The 19472-nt window shown below is 45.3% G+C and overlaps 1 protein-coding gene across 2 annotated transcripts in view; it reads left to right on the top strand.

Moving 5' to 3' along the window:
- Window positions 1-19472, top strand: part of SEZ6 (seizure related 6 homolog) — a 707842-nt gene that overhangs the window by 639330 nt on the left and 49040 nt on the right. For both annotated transcript variants that reach the window (XM_056559052.1, XM_056559053.1), the window contains exons 10-11: window positions 12555-12751; window positions 13534-13728. In XM_056559052.1, the coding sequence (XP_056415027.1) occupies window positions 12555-12751; window positions 13534-13728 (392 nt within the window). The remainder of the gene's footprint in view (window positions 1-12554; window positions 12752-13533; window positions 13729-19472) is intronic.

Here is a 19472-nt window from a genome sequence, read left to right on the forward strand (position 1 = left end):
CCTACGAGACCTCAGAATGTCGAATACCAGACTTTGCCAGGCAATCAGAACACTTCAAATTAACCTTAACCTACTGTACAAATAATAAAAAGCAAAAGTAGATCAGCTCACCCACTCTTCATAGATAGCACACCTCTGAAATATAAGTCCTGGAGCACAGATGCAGGGAGCCGCCACTCCCTGTAGACAATGAAGAAAAAATCAAGGGAAAAAAATCCAGCTCCTGGTGAATAGCAGAAATCCTAAAACTTAACTTTTAATAATGCACATTAAAAAAGGGGAATGCCACGGCAGGTGGCAAGTGACATGTCACTCTAAAATTAGGAGTAAACGCCGTGGCATTCCCCTTTTTTAATGTGCATGATTAAAAGTTAAGTTTTAGGATTTCTGCTATTCACCAGGAGCTGGATTTTTTTCCCTTGATTTTTTCTTCATTAACCTACTGTAGGTTTGCTTGTCTCAAAAAATTATACTATATTATGGATCTGAGCTACAGAAGCTAAAAACTGCCATGGTCTATATATAACTTTCGGTGCCTCAAACTTACATGAGGCACATTCATTTTCTTTTTTTATATTCTGTGTAAAAAATAGTTATGTGTGCATAATAAGTGGCATATTCTAGTGCACACTGTTTTACAGGGGTATTCCGGCCTTAGACATCTTATCCCTTATCCAAAGGATAGGGGATAAGATGTCTGATAGCAGGAGTCCCGCTGCTGGGACCCCCCGCAATCTCGATACAGCTCCTGACATTGTGTGCCAGGTGCTGCTCCTGAAACTTGAAGTCACGCCACGCCCCCTCCCTTTCTGTCTATAGTGTCATATCATGGTGGGGCGGGCATGACGTCACATCTCCATCTCTTGGGAGCAGAGCTCGGCACAGAATGAATCAACTGAATCCTTTGGATAGGGGAAAATATGTCTAAGGCTGTAATATCCCTTTAAAAAGACATTTTTCCCTAGAGAAGAATGCATTGCCTCATGGAAGCAACCCATGGCAACATATGTAATGCTTATGGCTAGAGATGAGTGAATTTTTGAAAAATTCGATTCGGCCGATTTGCCGAATTTTCCGGAAAAACTTGGGTCGGTCCAAATTGATTTGCAGCGAATCGCTATTAAAAATGGCTATTTCTAGGCTACAGAGAGCCTCAATAGGGGTGTAGAGCACTTTGCCTTGTAGTAACACTCATAGGGAGTTATTCAGTATGACATGCAGATTAGAGGTGTTGCTATTAGAATCACTGTCGCAGAGTGGCACAATGACAGAGCCTGGAGGTGGCATCAGTGTGAGCAGACCATATAGTGGCTGAATGACACAGCGTGGAGGTGGTAGCAGCATGAGGAGACCATAATCTGGCAAAATGACACAGCCTGGAGGTGGTGGCAGCAAGAGGAGACTAAATAATGGCTGAATGACACAGCCTGGAGGTGGCATCAGCATGAGGAGAACACATGCTGGCAGTATGAGACAGCCTGGAGCTGGCATCAGCATGAGGAGAACATATGGTGGCAAAATTAGACAGCTTAGAGCTGGTATCAGCATGAGTAGAAAATATGGTGGCAGTATGAGAGAGCCTTGAGCTGGCATCAGCATGAGGAGAACATATGGTGGCAGAAAGAGACAGCCTGGAGCTGGCATCAGCATGAGGAGAACATATGGTGGCAGAATGAGACAGCCTGGAGGTGGCATCAGCAGCATCAGGAGTCCTGAAAGTGACCTGGTGAAAGAGTGGGGTGGTGGGTGGCAATGCCAGCACCCGGTGAAGAAGATGACTGAGAAAAGAAGTACTTGGCATCAAATGGGTGACAGGATCAGAAGAGTAGCTGAGGCAGGTAGGCAGAAGTGGTCTCTTTCATGAAAGCGTTAGTGTGCACAAGTAAGTATTGAGAATATGCATTAGGTAAAACTTAACTTTTAATAGTATTCTTAGGATAAAATGTATGTACCCAAAATTTTTATTTGACAAGAGGAAAGATGTGCAGGAAACACCATGTGCCACCTACACCACCAAGTATTGATGTGATGTAAAGACCTCTAAAAGGTGTAAGGGAACAACGTAATGTCCATTGTAACCGGTGGGGGTAAAAACTTCCCCTGTAAGGCCCTGCTCTCGCACTATTAATTCCTTGCTTGGCAAGTGTTACTTGCTTTAAAAAGGGGAGCCCCACACAGGAGCCTCTCCCTATTTCCACCTACAAACACTGCCATTTCCCAGGGTTTTTAGGTGGAAATAGGGAGACGTTCCTGTGTGGGGCCGCCCTTTTTTAAGACAAGTAACACTTTCCTTGAAAACGTGGAAGATAACAACGTATGGTCCATTGTAGTAGGTGGGGGTAAAAACTTAAACTGTAAGGCCCTACTCTCGCCCTATTAATTCCCTTCTTGGCAAGTGTTACTCGCCTTAAAAAGGGTGTTTTGCACTATCCATATTTGTGAAGTATTGGTGTGGCACCATGGTCAATCTACTCTGATGCATCAGGCATTGGTGGATGGAAATCCTGGCTGATCCATGCCTGATTAATCTTCACAAAGGTCAGCCTCTCCACATTTTTCATGGACAGATGAGTTCTCCTTGGTGCTACTATGGCCCCCGCCCCACTAAACACCAGCTCTGATGGCACACTACTGGCCGGGCAGGACAGCTTTTCCAGGGCAAACTCTGCTAGTTGCGGCCACAGATCGTTTGGCTGCCCAGAAGTCCAGCGGATCTTCAAAGTGTGTTGGCAGGGTCATGTCAAGATATGCCACCACCTGCTGGTTCAGGTGCTTCTCAAGGTCTATCTGCTGCTGATGAATTGCTTCACTATGGGGGTGAAGAAAGCTACTCATAAGCGATTGCAGACTCAGGCTGCTGCTGATGGAGCTGGTACTGCTCCTGCCACCCCACCCCTCCCCAGCAGCCATGGCAGTGAAAGGTGAGTGCAGAGGGCCCCCCGAGTCAGACCTGTGGGAGGATGAGAAGGAGGAGCTGAGATAGGCATCGGCCAACTGACTATGTAGCATGTCTCTGTAGTAGGTCAGTTTGTCCTCCCTCTCAGTGGGTGTAAAAGAGGCCCCCATTTTGTGTTGGTAGCAAGGGTCCAATAAGGTGGTGAGCCAGAGGTCATCCCACTGCCGAATGGTGACAATTCGATGGTCCCTACACAAGCAAGTGAGCATGGATCGTGCCATTTGTGCTAATGACTCGGAGGGACTACCTGCCTCCATCTCCATTGCATACTGCCATGGTGTTTCTGGGTCCTCTGTCTCGTCTTCCTCATAACCCTCTAGCTCCTTTGGCTGCTCCTGCTGCTCCTCTTCTGTCAGATGACTATAAAAACCACCCATTTCACGAAACCTAAACTGTGCTCCACTGTCCCCCTCCCCCTCCTCTTCCAGTTCAGCCCCCACAGGGCTCATGTGGCCGTGAGATGTAGGTGCCACGTCTCCAGTGCCCTGACCAGCTATTGTTTCCAACATGTGTTGTCGGAAATGAAGCAGTGGAATGACGTTGTTCATCCCGTAATCCTGGCGACTTACTAATAATGTGGCTTCCTCAAAGGGCCTGAGCAAACCGCAGGTGTCACCTATCAGCTGCCGCTGGTTGGCATTGAAGTTACACAGGGAAGTCCCCCTATCCGCTTGGATAATCAAAAAATTGTTGATGGCTTTTCTCTGTTAGTATGGTGGGTCCAACATATGGAGGGTTAAATTCCAATGTGTGGCAACGTCGCAAATAAGACTATGTTGGGGGATACAGCTCTGACGCTGCAGTTCAAGGAGGTTGTGCTTTGCGGTGTACGAGTGACTGAAGTGCATGCAAAGTTTACTTCCCATTATTAGAATGTCTTGCAAATGGGGGGAACACTTCATGAACCGCTTGACAATCAGATTGAACATATGTGCCTTGCAGGGCGCATGGCTCAGCCTTCCTTGTCGCAGCGCAGGCAAGATGTTCTTCCTGTTGTACGTCACCATGGTTCTCATTTCCAGTTTTCGTGGAGTAAGCCATGCTCCGATTTCTTTCTGCATTACTTTTAGCAGTTCCTCCCCTGTGTGACTCAGTTCCCCAAGGCAAACCATGTGAAGAACAGGGTGACACCGCCGTGCCCTGCACACATGGTATGCTGAAGGGGCACTGAGACTTGTCTGTGCAGTGGAGGCTGAGGACACGGTGGAGGATAAGGAGGCAGAGTCGCACACTGTCACAGGACCAAAGGCCTGAGATCGTGGAGGAGGAAGCGGCGTGACCTGTCCAAGTTGGTGTTTTGGCTGTGCAGGAACAACATTCACCCAGTGGGCCATAAAGGACATGTATTGTCCCTGACCATAATTACAGCTCCAGATGTCGACGCTACTGTGCACTTTGGTACACACCAACAGGCTCAAGGACTGGCCCACCTTCTGTTCCACAAGATTGTGCAGGGCTGGTACTTTTTTTGCAAAGAAATGACAGCTTTGGACCCTCCACCTCGGCTCGGCGCAAGCCTTCAGTTCTCTGAAAGGTGCAGAGTCCATCACTTGAAAAGGGAATGACTGCAACACCAGAAACTTGGACAGGAGCACATTCAGCTTCTGCGCCATTGTATCTATATATCTAGGCTCTTAAGACTTTAACAGGAACAAAATGGTACACCATGTAGTTGTACGTATGTGGTATGCACTTATGAGGGGAGTACAATACGCTCCACTACACTTAAAACAGTATTTGTCTACAACAGCAGCAGGTGTGTATTTTTGGCTGGCCTTTCACAGTAAGTAGGTCCTTAAGACTTTAATAGGAACAAAATCGTACACCACCTATGTACGCACAGGTTGGACTTAATAGAGGACAATACTCTCCGCCACACAACCTTTATTAGGCACTAATAGCTGGTGATTATGGCTTTTAGTGCTCTGCTCACTCTAACTAGCTGGCTACTATTAGCTTTTCAGTTGTTGTACACACCAGTGCTGCAGCACACAGTTGCTGTGTACTACACCCAAAATTGCACTTTCTCTCTCAATCTCTCTCTTTTCCCTATCAGTGCTTCTAGGCTGTATTTGGCCTTGAGGGGAATCGCTGCTGTAAAAATTCTTTTCTGTGCAACACACACTGCTCTCTGTCCCTCTCTCTCTGCAATAGAACGCTGATGTGATTTGGAGGTGAATCTCTGCTGTAAAAATACTTTTCTGTACAACACACACTGTTATCTGTCCCTCTCTCTCTCTCTAAAATAGAATGCTCATGTGACTGGGAAGTAAATTGCTGCTGTAAAAATGCTTTTTTGTGCAACACACACTGCACTGTCCTTCTCTATCTGCAATAGAACCCTGATGTGACTGACTGCAAGATGGCTGTCGATTTATATAGGCCAGTGACATCACAGGGGTGCCTGGCTACTGATAGGCTGCATGCTGCATGTGATTCAGGGTCATCCCGCCTACCCTTGTTCCTTGCCCCATGTCCTGACATGTGGAGCTGTCATCTTAGATGCCCTGGAGCCTGGACCGCACTAAACAGAGTTTAATGAAGCGATTTGTGCAATCGAATCGCAGCGATATTCAGATTTGTTGTGAAGCGAATTTTTCATGAAATTTGTAACGAATTCGGATTGTGTTGCCCATAAATTCTGTTTTAAGCATACTGGAGCGCACTGTCCTACCCTCATAAGTACATACCACATATGTACATCTAAGTGGTGTACTATTTTGTTCCTGTTAAATTCTTAAGGGCCTAGATACTGTGAAAGGCCAGACGAAAGTACACACCTTCTGGTGTTGTACACAAATACTTTTTTAAGCATACTGGAGTGCATTGTCCTCCCCTCAAAAAGTGCATACCACATACGTACATCTAAGTTGTGTACTATTTTGTTCCTGTTAAAGTCTTAAGGGTCTAGATGCTGTGAAAGGCCAGCCAAAAGTACACACCGGGTGGTGTTGTACACAAATACTGTTTTAAGTGTAGTGCAGTGTATTGTACTCCCCTCATATACGCTCTAAATATGTCAGGCAGAGAAGTACCTGGACATGCACAGGAGTGACAGAGGCCTAAATTCATCAGGCAGAGGTTGCAGCAGACTAGGGCGAGTGGCAGCAGGAGTCGCAGCAAGAAGCCTGAGCTTTTGGAATCAGCTAGCGGTCATGTCTCAACCAGCAACCCATCTGCCATCATCAATTGGTTAACACGGTCATCCACTTCATCACAAGTGAAATCTGACACTCCCAGTAAACAGTCAGTGGGTTCCTCAGACACAACCCCCAGTTGGCATGGCCCGGGAGCAATCCCTGTCCTCCCATTGCCTATGTCCTATGCTGTTCCCTCCACCACAGAAGTATCTTATGCTGTGGGTTCAGCTCCACTATTTAGTGAGGACGATCTAGAGGACAGTCAGACGCAACTGCCTAGCCAATAAGTGGAGGAGACAGCTGCCGCTTTCTCTGCTAAGCGGGCATGTGGTGATGAGGAAAGTGGCGTGGGAGGTGTTGTTGTGAGCGTTTAGGCTGCTGAAGCAGATACTGTTGAGGAACCTGAGGATGACATCAGAGACGTGCAGACACAACTCGATGATGATGAAGCCGATCGCACTTGGAACCCGGGTGCAGAAGGGGCTTCATCATCATCAGGAGAAGAGGGTTGCAGGTTCCCTGTGAGGCAGCAGCCGAGACAGCAAGGTGGTAACATGGTTGGCAGTCAGCATGAAGTGGAAAGTCTGGAGCAAAACGTGCCCGGGGTAGACCACCCTGCTTCGTGGCAGCCTACCTTCCTGGGAGGTAGTGAAACAGGGATTCCTGGAGTTGGCGGCAGTAGCAGTCAATCAGTGCGGACTGTTGGTGGGAAAATCAGCTACTCGGTGGTGTGGCAGTTTTTCATCAAGCATCTGGAGGAGGTTAACATGGTGAAATGCAAGCTGTGTCGGCAGAAGGTGAAGCGTTGCCAGGGTTATAATGTTGGCACCACGGCCCTGCATCAACATATACTGTGTCACCATAAAGCGGCCTGGGAGAACCGTGGCTTCGATGTGGTAGTCCAGCCTGCTGCATTACCCAGTTGCACGCCGCTCCCTGTTTCAGCCAGCCAAGGCTCCACCACCTCAGCCTAAGGGAGCTGTGTGTCAAACCCATCTTCTGTCGCTCCAGGTGGTCCTGCTCCTCCTACTACGAGTCAATCATAACGCCAGCAATCCATTGGCGAAGCCATGTCCAAGAGACAACAGTAAGCGCCCACTCATCCAATGGCGCAGAAGCTGAATGTGCTCCTGTCCAAGTTTCTGGTACTGCAGTTACTTTCTTTTCAAGTGGTGGACTCTGCACCTTTCAGAGAACTGATGGCTTGTGCTGAGCTTAGGTGGAGAGTCCCAAGCCGTCATTTCTTTGCGAAGAAGGCAGTACCAGCCCTACACAATTTTGTGGAACATAAGGTGGGCCAGTCCTTGAGTCTGTCGGTGTGTACCAAAGCACATGGCAGCGCCGATGTGTGGAGCTGTAACTACGGTCAGGGACAATACATGTCCTTTATGGCCCACTGGGTGAATGTGGTTCTTGTACAGCCACAACAGCAACTTGGACCAATCATGCAGCTTCCGCATCCACGCTCTCAGGCCGATGGTCCTGTGACAGTGTGCGACTCCACCACCCCATCCTCCACCGTGTCCTCAGCCTCCACTGCACAGACAAGTCTCAGTGACTCTCCAGCATACCATGTGTGCAGGGCACGGCAGTGTCACGCTGTTCTTCACATGGTTTGCTTTGGCGAACGGAGTCACACATGGGAGAAACTACTAAAAGTAATTCATCAAGAAATCTAATCATGCCTTACTCCATGAAAACTGGAAATGGGAACCATGGTGACCAACAACGGGAAGAACATCTTGTCTCCGCTGCAACAAGGAAGCCTGAGACATGCGCCCTGCATGGCACACATGTTCAGTTTGGTTGTCAACATTGGCCTGAAGTTTTCCCCCATCTGCAAGACATCCTAACAATGGGAAGGAAACTTTGCATGCACTTCAGCCACTCGTACACAGCAAAGCACACCCTCCTTGAGCTGCAGCGTCAGATCGGTATATCCCAACATAATTTGATTTGCAACATTTCCACGCATTGGAATTTCACCCTCCATATGTTGGACTGACTATACGAACAGAGTATTATTTCTTGATGATCCAAGCAGATAGGGGGACTCCCCTGTGTAACTTCAATGTCAACCAGTGGCAACTCATGCGTGACACCTGCCATTTGCTCAGGCTCTTTGAGGAAGCCACATTATTAGTCAGTCACCAGGATTATGGGATGAGCAACGTCATTCCACTGCTTCATTTCCTACAACACGTGTTGTAAACGATGGCTGGTCAGGGCACTGGAGACATGGCGCCTACATCTCACGGCCACATGAGCCATATGGTGGTTGAACTGGAGGAGGAGGGGCACAGTGGAGCACAGCTTAGGTTTCACGAGATGGGTGGTTTTTCTAGTCATCTAACAGAAGAGGAGGAGCAGGAGCAGCTAGAAGATCTAGAGGGTTATGAGGAAGGCGAGATAGAGGACCCAGACACACAGTGGCAATATGCCTTGGAGATGGAGGCAGGGAGTCCCTCCGACTAACTTGCCCAAATGGCACAATGCATGCTCACTTGCTTGTGTAGTGACCGCCGAGTTATCACCATTCTGCAGCTGAATGACTTCTGGCTCTCCCCCTTATTGGACCCTCGCTACTGGCACAAAATGGGGGGCCTTTTTTACACCCACTGAGAGGGAGGACAAACTGACCTACAACAGAGAAATCCTACGTAGTCAGTTGGCCGATGCCTATCTGCACCATCATCCATCCTCTCGCAGGTCTGACTCCGGGGGGCCCCCTGGGCTCACCTTACACTGCCTTGACTGCTGGTGAGGTGTGGGGTGGCAGGAGTAGTACCAGCTCCATCAGCAGCAGCCTGAGTCTACAGTCGCTGATGAGTAGCTTTCTTCAACCGCATAATGAAGCAACTCATCAGCAGCAGGTAGACTTGGAGCAGGTGGTGGCAAACCTTGACATGACCATGCCAACACACCTTGAAGATCCACTGGACTTCTGAGCAGCCAAACTTGATTTGTGGCCACAACTAGCAGAGTTTGCCCTGGAAAAGCTGTCCTGCCCGGCCAGTAGTGTGCCATCAGAGCGGGTGTTTAGTGTGGCAGGAGCAATAGTAACCCCAAGGAGAACTCGTCTGTCCACGAAAAATGTGGAGAGACTGACCTTTCTGAAGATGAATCAGGCATGGATCAGCTAGGATTTCCACCCACCAATGCCTGATGCATCAGAGTAGATTGACCATGGTGCCACACCAACACTTCACAAATATGGATAGTGCTAATTATATTTAAGGCGCTGCTCCCCAGGTACAGACATTCCTCAGCATTAGACCACAAGTAAGTATTGAGGATATGCATTAGCTAAAACTTAACGTTTAATAATATGCTTAGGATAAAATGTTTGGACGCCAAATTTTTTTGAAGTCAATCAAAAGGAAAGGTGTGCAAAAAAACACCATGTGCCACCTACACCACCAAGTATTGATGTGATGCAAAGACCTCTAGAAGGTGGAAGGGAACAACGTATGGTCCATTGTAACCGGTGGGGGTAAAAACTTCCCCTGTAAGGCCCTACTCTCGCATTATTAATTCACTTCTTGGCAAGTGTTACTCGCCATAAAAACCTCTCCCTATTTCCCCTACAAACACTGCCATTTCCCAGGATTTTTTGGTGGAAATAGAGCGTTTCCTGTGTTAGGCTGCCCTTTTTAATGTGAGTAACAATTGTCAAGAAGGGGATTAATAGAGTGAGAGTAGGGCCTTATGGGGGAAGTATATCCCACCACCAGACCTGGCCTGGCGAAGCGCTTCGGTGCGATAACGGCTCGTTGCCATTTGCTACCCCCGCGTCTCACCACCTGCCTCCCTGCACTGTATCCCGTTTCTGTTCTGCCGAACAAATAAAGAAGTTTGCATAGCAATCTGGGTGAGTGCTCCGTGCTTTTGACTTACTGACATTTTTAATAATGATTCGCCACAAATAAATTCAGATCGAACCCGGCAAATTGGACGAATCAAATTTTTTAAAAATTTGCTCATCTCTATATAAAACTGTAGGGACTTTGTGGGCCTCTGCTCAAGGTCCATGCATGTACCATGTCTATGGGCCCATATATATATATACATACATTCATTCCTGGCTGCAATCAGAAAATTTATACAAATGTTATTGTCATAATTGGACTTTTTTTTTTCCTCCCACAACACTTAATATAGTTAACTTCTGGAAAGTTTGGAAAAGCCTTAATTGAATTATGTAAGTTCACTCTTACCCAGAAGGAAGAAAACTAGCCAAACTAGAATTTCCTTTGATGTGTAACTCTTCCTTTTTGAGGAGACTGTAGTTTGACTAGGATAAGATAGCTGCCTTTAATTTTGCACATATTTTTAAATTGGCCTGGAAAGTAAGTCTCCATGTCATTGATCTCTTCATTTAGAGTCAGCATGGATCTGAGCTAGACTAGTATTAACATGCTTTTGATTTGACTAAAAGTATATATGACTTAAAGGGGTACTCCTCTGTTAGACATCTTATTCCCTATGCACTGGATAGGGGAATAAGATGTCTGATCGCAGGGATCTCACTGCAGGGGCCCCCTGCGATCTCCTGCAGCACCCGGCATTTAAACAAATGTCGGGTTCCTGCGGTAGTGGCCATTGCGTCATGGCCACACCCCCCTTGTGACATCACGTCACACCCGCTCCATTCATGTCTATGGGAGTGGGCGTGTCGGCCGACTCGCTCCCTGCACTTGTCATGAATATAGGGGGCGTGGCATGATGTAATGAGGGGTATGGTTGTGACGTCACAATCACTACCTCCGGCTCCAAGCGTTCTGAACATTTTGTACCCATTTAATGTATGTGATTGTGTGCTACTAAGTGTAATATTGTAGGAGACACCTGCTGACACTTAATTCCTCACCACCCCCGACCCATGCTGTGTGATCTCCCAGCTCTTCTTCTCTGTCCCTGGCATCAGGTCCCAACCAGCAATCTCCCCTCCTCCTGCCTCAGCTTTGTGTCCATGCAGCTGCCATCTTTGTACGTTTAAGTGGCCAGTTTGCATGTAACTGGTCCTATCCATACAATTCTAGCAGGCCATCTTCTGTATAAGTACCTCCTGGTCTGTTGAGCCAACCGCTGCCCACACTTGGACCACGCTTGGGGAGTGACCTTGAGCCCTCTAACAGCAGAAGTCCTGAGCAGGATGCTTGGTAAAAACCTAGAGGGTACATAGATTCTCCTCCCAGGCATGGCTTAAAGACAAACTTTATTTTGTAATAATTTTTTTCCTTGGCATCTATGCAAGTATACCTAGCCGTCTACACACTTTTAAGGAAACAGTTTACTTCCTGCTTAGGGAAGGATTTGTTCCTTCTCTGTCCCTGAGCGCCAGCTCTGTAGGGAAGACAGCTGTCTTAGAGAACAGAAACAGATGCATCTTTACATACAGTGAAATCTCTTTCAGCTGATCATATAAAATTGCTATGCAAATGAAAGAGCAGTCCTGTCAAAGAAAATGGCCAATATACATAGGATATAAAGGAACTAAAAATCAGTCAAAGTAAAATACGGATGAAATACAAATTGATTGCCAGTGGATTAAAATCTGTCCTGTTCTTGTGCGAAGCACATAGGTGCAGATTGTATTTAAGATCTCTGTTCGGCAAAAAGCTTTGTATCTGTCACAGATTATTATGCATTAGAAGTAAACAATAACAATTGAAAATACAATTAAAAACAATTAAAAATAATGAGTGGGCGATAAAGATAATAAATTGGAATATTGTATTTCCTTTTATTATATAAAATATAACATGTATAATTGCTTTAAAGGCTGGCATATGGGCTGATTCATTGCCTAGGGCAGATACTCAAGTATGCAGGGAAATTGGCGGTGGGTGAGCTCAGGGCTGCACATAGCCCTGCTTTATGTGACAAGGGGGAGCTCATACTTATACTTATAAAATTTTAAGGCAGTTGGAAGCCTTTTTCAGTCATAGTAGTTACAGACAGGCTCACTGTTGTCTTAACTGAGAAATGTATCCTACTGCCTTAAAATCTAATGATCATTTATAGGAGCTCCCCTCTTCACATAAATGGTCTTGTCCTGAGCAAACAATAGGGAAGGGAGAGAGAGAGTGACATGATGTCACAGCTACAAGACAGACAGCTCAGTTGATATGGAGATACATGTACAATCTGGCTAATAACATTGTATTTGCTTTATTATTGGGTAAAGTAATTTTTGGTTAAAGGAAAACTCCAGCCAAAACTAACTTATCCCTTATCCACAGGATAAGGGATAAGTTAGCTTTGGCTGGAGTTCTCCTTTAATGTAATGATATATAAATGGTCGGAATCACATTGACTCAAATCTCCATCAAATGAAGGAAAGTTGTTTGAAATGATAGTGATCATTTAACTTCCCCCTGTAAAGTTAACATTTAATTTCCTCATGTATTAATTATTGATTTTCTAGGCTTTCTTTTTTTCTCTTTTTTTTCCAGCCTGAATGTTGGCAGGAGTGACATTCTTACTTTTTATGATGGTGATGACTTGACAGCCCGTGTTCTAGGTCGATACACTGGGACACACAACCGTTTTAAAATCTATACATCAATGGCCGATGTCATTATCCAGTTCCAGACTGATCCTGGCAGTACTGTGTTCGGCTACCAGCAAGGTTTCATCATTAATTTTTTTGGTAAGTAGTTAGTTGGGGACTAGTTTTGTCCTTGGGGATACCATAACTAATGGGGATATCCTACAATGCTTCACCACCCTCATCTGTTGTCATATAAAAGGAAAAAACCCTGATCATGCTAAAACAAATCATGACGGCCTTAAGTCAAGACTGTTGATATTATGTAAATTACTTAGTTGATGTAAACATTATTGAGACATTTCTGCATTGTCTAAATGTATAATGGTTGTTTGGTTAAAGGGGTACTCCACTGGAAAAAAAAAATTTTTACCATTAAAGTTAAACAGATTTGTAAATTACTTCTACCGTATTTAAAATTTGTTATCCTTCCAGTACTTAGCAGCTGCTGTATGCTACAAAGAAAGTTATTTTCTTTTTGAATTTCTTTTCTGTCTGACCACAGTGCTCTCTGCTGACACCTCTGTATATGTCAGGAACTATCTAGAGCACGATATGTTTGCTATGGGGATTTGCCCCTGCTCTGGACAGTTCCTGACATGGACAGAGGTGTCAACAGAGAGCACTGTGGTCAGGCAGAAAATAAATTAAAAAAGAAAAGAACTTCCTGTGGAGCATACAGCAGCTGATAAGTACAGGAAGGATTAAGATTTTTAAATAGAAGTCATTTACAAATCAGTTTATCTTTCTGGTACCAGATGATTAAAAAAAATGTTTTCCACCAGAGTACCCCTTTAAATTGATCAATGGCATAATGCTACACTTTTCCTTAAAATAGGTCTATAAAAAGTAGCTCTGCTCATCTTGTTTTTCTCTGTTTGTAGAAGTACCAAGGAATGATACATGTCCAGAATTACCAGAAATTCCCAATGGCTGGAAGACCACCTCACAGTCTGAACTTGTCCATGGCACTGTTGTAACCTACCAGTGTTATCCTGGGTATGAGATTGCAGGAGCTGAGCTTCTTATGTGTCAGTGGGACCTTACCTGGAGTGGAGATCTTCCTTCGTGTGAAAGGGGTAAGAGAAAACACCAAGATACTTCATCATCACCTATGTAGGTGATTACAGATCCTGCATAATGCATTGACAGTGTCCTTAAATAAAACACTTAATTGAAAAAGCATACATAATCAAAAAATTGAATTATTCTTTTTGAGACTAACCAAGGACCTGAAGGATCCAGGGACACAATGAATTATTGGCTCAGTCACTCTCCCCTAAGATCTAGTTTAAATGAGCCTTGAAGGGAAAACTAGTGAGAGATTTGAGAAGTGATTTAATATATTTCTGATAAATCATTTGATATGTTCCCTATTACTTTAAATCTTTGGTTATTAGTTTTAATGGCAATTCTTTAGCTTTACAGCAGCAACATATTAAACAAGGCTGAACAGAAGATTTATTCATTCGCCCCACTGGTCCGGCACAAACATGTACAGTATCTGCTAGAACCAAATTTGTAAAAAGCCACTTAACCTGCTATAAACATTCAAAGAAAATAAACAATTGTTTGATAGCTTTTAACCCCTTGAGGACGGAGGGTTTTTCCGTTTTTGCACTTTCGTTATTTTTCCTTACTTTAAAAAAATCATAACCCTTTAAATTTTGTACCTAAAAATCCATATGATGGCTTATTTTCTGCACCACCAATTCTCCTTTGTAATGACATCAGTCATTTTACCCAAAAATCTACGGCGAAATAGAAAAGAAAATCATTGTGCCACAAATTGAAGAAAAAAATTATTTTGTAACTTTTGGGGGCTTCCGTTTCTACACAGTACATTTTTCTGTAAAAATGATACCTTATCTTTATTCTGTAGGTCCATACGATTAAAATGATACCCTACTTATATAAGTTTGATTTTGTCGTACTTCTGGAAAAAATCATAACTACATGCAGGAAAATGTATATGTTTAAAATTGTCATATTCTGACCCCTAACACTTTTTTATTTTTCCTTGTATGGGGCGGTATGAGGGCTCATTTTTTGCGCCGTGATCTGAAGTTTTTAGCGGTACCATTTGTATTGATCGGACTTTTTGATTGCTTTTTATTCATTTTTTCATGACATAAAAAGTGACCAAAAATACGCTATTGTGAACTGAGTGCGGTTTAATTATAATTTGAACATTTCCGCACACGGCGATATCACATATGTTTATTTTTATTTACACTGGGTTTTTTTTAAATGGTAAAAGGGGGGTGATTCAAACTTTTATTAGGGAAGGGGTTAATTGATCTTAACTATTTTTGTTCACTTTTTTTTTTTTGCAATGTTATAGCTCCCATAAGGGGTTATAACACTGCACACCCTGATCTTTTACATTGATCAATGGTTTCTCATAGGAAACCATTGATCAATGATTCTGCCGCTTGATTGCTCATGCCTGGATCTCAGGCACTGAGCAGTCATTCGGCGATCGGACAGTGAGGAGAAAGGTAGGGGAGGGGACCCTCCTACTGTCCTACAGGTGTTCAGGATGCCGCCATTTCGCTATGGCGATCCCAAACAACCCCCTGAGTTCACCGGCATTAGTTTATATTCATTTTTGACGCAGCATTCAACTTTGAACGCTGTGTCTAAAGGGTTAATAGTGCGCTGCACTGCAATCATTAGCCACGGGTCCCAGCAGTTGTTAGAGGCCAGGCCTGACCCACTATGACATGTGACTACGGCGTGGCCCCGCATTATAGAATGAGAGTGGGCGAAGGGCGTGCAGGCACGCCTTCCATCCCCAACAGGTTAAAGGGATAAGACATAAAATAAAAAATATGCACAAATTGCAATACTTACTGTTTTCATATTGTGGTGAGGGTATGATGAGGGCAGATGTTATTACCCTAGGGGCAGATGGCATTAACCCCTTGCATTCATGACGCCAGGGCATGGTTTAACCTCTGCACCAGTGGAAGGTATGGCCGCTGGATCCTGGGCTAGGCACGGGGCAAATAATGACTCTGACGTCAAGTTACGGAACAACAGCAGCTTTACTGAGGTAGACAGGTGTAATAGTCTTGACAGCTCAGTTAGTTCCAAGAAGATAACCAATAACTTCAGAGACTCTATGGCTCGCTGGGACTTAGAGTGGATTTAGATAATTTGCTGCAGACCCACGCTGACTGTATACAGACTGATCTTGAGTGAATTGACTAGACTGACTTTACCCTGTATGTAGCTTGACAAGTTTTGACATTCACCTGTGGGGTAGCGGATTTTTGGCTGCGTGGTAGGCTTTAGGTCTCCACAGTACACCAGACACTCTCCCAGGACTTGACTTCACTGACCTCAGAACTCAAGAGATGGAACAAGCTCCTCCCAGGGTTTATATGGGGGAGACTCTGTAGGTGTCCCATAGTTCCCTCTATAGGTCACATGGTCACTGGTACCTTCCTTGTTTACAACACATTACAACAGTATTTAAAGGAACATAATAATATATACACATTACATTAGATAACATAAGCACTTAGTACTAGGGATGGGCGAATCAAATCTGAGGAATCCGAATTTGTTACGAATCCCCGGAAAAATTCGCTTCGCAAAGAATTTTAATCTCGCCGCAATTCGATCGCACGAATCGCTTCATTAAACTCAATTTAGTGCGGTCCAGGCTAAAGGGCATCTAAGATGGCGGCTCCGCATGTCAGGACATGGGGCAAGGAACACTGGGAAGGAGGGAACACAGGTAGGTGGGATGACCCTGAACCACGTGCAGCCTATCAGCAGCCAGCCACCCGTTTGATGTCAAAACCGTATATAATCGGCAGCCATCTTGCAGCCAGTCACTTCGCGTTCTATTACAGAGAGAGAGGGACAGATAGCAGTGTGCATTTCACAAGAAAGCATTTTTACAACAGCGATTCACCTCAAGCCCAAATCCAACTTAGAAGCACTGATAGAGAAGGGAGAGAGATTGAGAGAGAGTGCAATTTTGGGAGTAGTACACAGTGACTGTGCAGCCAGTTAAGGTGAGCAGAGCTCTTAAAGCCATAATCACCTGATATTAGTGCCTAATACAGTTTGCGTAGCATAGCATATTGTCCTCTATTAAGTGTAACCTGTGTGTACATAGGTGGTGTACCATTTTGTTCCAGCAAAAAGTACACACCTGCTGCTGTTCAAGACAAATACTGTTTTAAACATAGTGGAGCATATTCTACTCCCCTCTACATGTTGTACCATTTTGTTTTAGTCCTAAGGGCCTAGTTACTGTGAAAAACCAGCCAAAAGTACACACCTGCTGCTGTTCAAATACTGTTTTAAGCGTAGTGGAGCGTATTGTCCACCAATCATATATGCACTAAGTATGTCAGGCAGAGAAGTGCCAGGACGTGAACAGAGGAGTAGCAGAGGCCTAAATTCATCATGCGCAAGCAGTGGTCCCAGCAGACTAGGGGCGGGTGGCAGCAGGAGTCATAGCGAGAGGCCTGAGTTCCTGATATCATCTAGCGGTCGTGTCTTGACAATCAACCCACCTGCTGTCATTGACTGGTAAACTCGGTCATCCACTTCATCACAAGTGACATCTGACAACCCCAGTAAACAGTCAGTGGGTTCCTCAGACACAACCCTCAGTTGGCATGGCCCGGGAGCAGTCCCTGTCCTCCAATTGCCTATGGCCTATGCTGTTCCCTCCCCCACAGAAGTATCTTATGCTGTGGGTTCTGCTCCACTTTTTAGTCAGAACGATCTACTAGAGGACAGTCAGCAGCTACTGCCCAGCCAAGAAGTGGAGGAGACATCCCCCGCTTCCTTCGCTATGCGGGCAAGTAGTGATGAGGAGAGTGCTGTGGGAGGTGGTGTTGCGAGCGTTCATGCTCCTGAAGCACACACTGTTGAGGAACCTGAGGAGGACATAAGTGATGTGCAGACACAACTCGATGATGATGAAGCCAATCGCACTTGGAAGTCGGGTGCAGAAGAATTCATCATCATCAGGAGAAGAGGGTTGCCAGTGAGGCAGTAGTTGAGCCAGCACGGTGGTAGCATGGTTGGGAGTCAGCATGGTGGCAGCAGTGGGAAGTCTGGAACCAAACATGCCCGGGGTAGACCACCTGCTTCGGGGCAGCCTACCTTCCCGGGTGGTAGTGGACAGGGGTCCGTGGAGTCTGTGGCAGTAGCAGTCAGTTAGTGCGGACTCTTGGGGGGGAAAATCGGCTACTCAGCAGTGTGGGAGTTTGTCATGAAGTATCCGGAGGATGTTAACATGGCCACATGCGATTTAAAAAAATATCTCCTCTTGCTGCCGCCAATTCCAGGCTGTGTCATTCTGCCACATTATGGTCTCCTCATGCTGCTGCCACCTACAGGCAGTGTCATTGTGCCACCACATGGTTTCCTCATGCTGTTGGCACCTTAAATTAAACTTTAAAAATTTTAATCTAAAATCTTCCATTTAAATTTTACAAAATATCTTTAATCTTTTTTATTGTGAGGCCCTATGGTCTTGTCGAGCTGCTGCCACCTATTGGCTCTGTCATTGTGCTGCCATGTGAACGGAACCCCAGCGCGTATTACGCTACGGATCCGCCACTGAAGGACCGCTGTATGCTGCCTTTACAGATGCCTGCTTGGAGCAGCAATACGCCGCTACAAGCAGACAAACTGAAGCGATGTGCGAGTCGATGCGCATGCGCAGTGCACTCGCACACATCGCGGCCGCTGCCGTGATGTGCAAGTATACTGTGCATGTGCACAGCAACTCGCACATCGCATTGTGTCTGCTCGTATCGGTGTAATGCCGCTCCGAGCAGGCACCTGTAAAGGCAGCATACAGTGGTCCTTCAGTGGCGGATCCACAGCATAATACGCGCTGGGGATCCACTCGTGTGAACGTACCCTTATATTGGGTTTTGTGGTCATACAGTATTAGTTCAAAGCAAACGCTTCAAGCACCCAGGGCATTAAACTTGTAAATCTAATCAAAATCTTCTATTTAAATTTAATGTAATCTTTTTCAAGGCTGAGGCCCTATGGTTGTCGACGTCATATATTAACTGTGGAATTACCACAAGATTCCTATGAAATCCCAAATTTTTTTTCATTTTCCCATCCAACTTTAAGGAAAATTTGTGAAACACCTGTGGGGTGTTAAGGCTCACTCTACCGCTTGTTACATTCCGTGAGGGGTGTAGTTTCCAAAATGGGGTCACATGTGAGTATTGAATTTTTTGCGTTTATGTCTGCTGTAAAATCAGCCACTCCTGTGCAAATCACCAATTTAGGCCTCAAATGTACATAGTGCGCTCTCACTCCTGAGCCTTGTTGTGTGCCCGCAGAGCATTTTACGCCCACATATGGGGTATTTCTGTACTCAGGAGAAATTGTGTTGCAAATTTTGGGGGTCTTTTTTTTCCTTTTACCGCTTGTGAAAATAAAAAGCATGGGGCAACACCTGCATGTTAGTGTAATTTTTTTTTTTTTTCTACACTAACAGGCTGGTGTAGCCCCCAACTTTTCCTTATCATGAGGGGTAAAAGGAGAAAAAGACCCCCAAAATTTGTGGTGCAATTTCTCCCGAATACGGAAATACCCCATATGTGGCCCTAAACTGTTTCCGTGAAATACGACAGGGCTCTGAAGTGAGATAGTATATCAAGAAATCGAATCATGGCTAACTCCACGAAAACTGGAAATGGGAACCATGGTGACCGACAACGGAAAGAACATCTTGTCTGCGCTGCGACAAGGAAGCCTGAGCCATGCTCCCTGCATGGCACAAGTGTTCAATCTGGTTGTCAAGCTGTTCCTGAAGTTTTCC

The sequence above is a fragment of the Hyla sarda genome, chromosome 2 (assembly GCF_029499605.1).
Source record: "Hyla sarda isolate aHylSar1 chromosome 2, aHylSar1.hap1, whole genome shotgun sequence".
NCBI classification, from domain to species: domain Eukaryota; kingdom Metazoa; phylum Chordata; class Amphibia; order Anura; family Hylidae; genus Hyla; species Hyla sarda.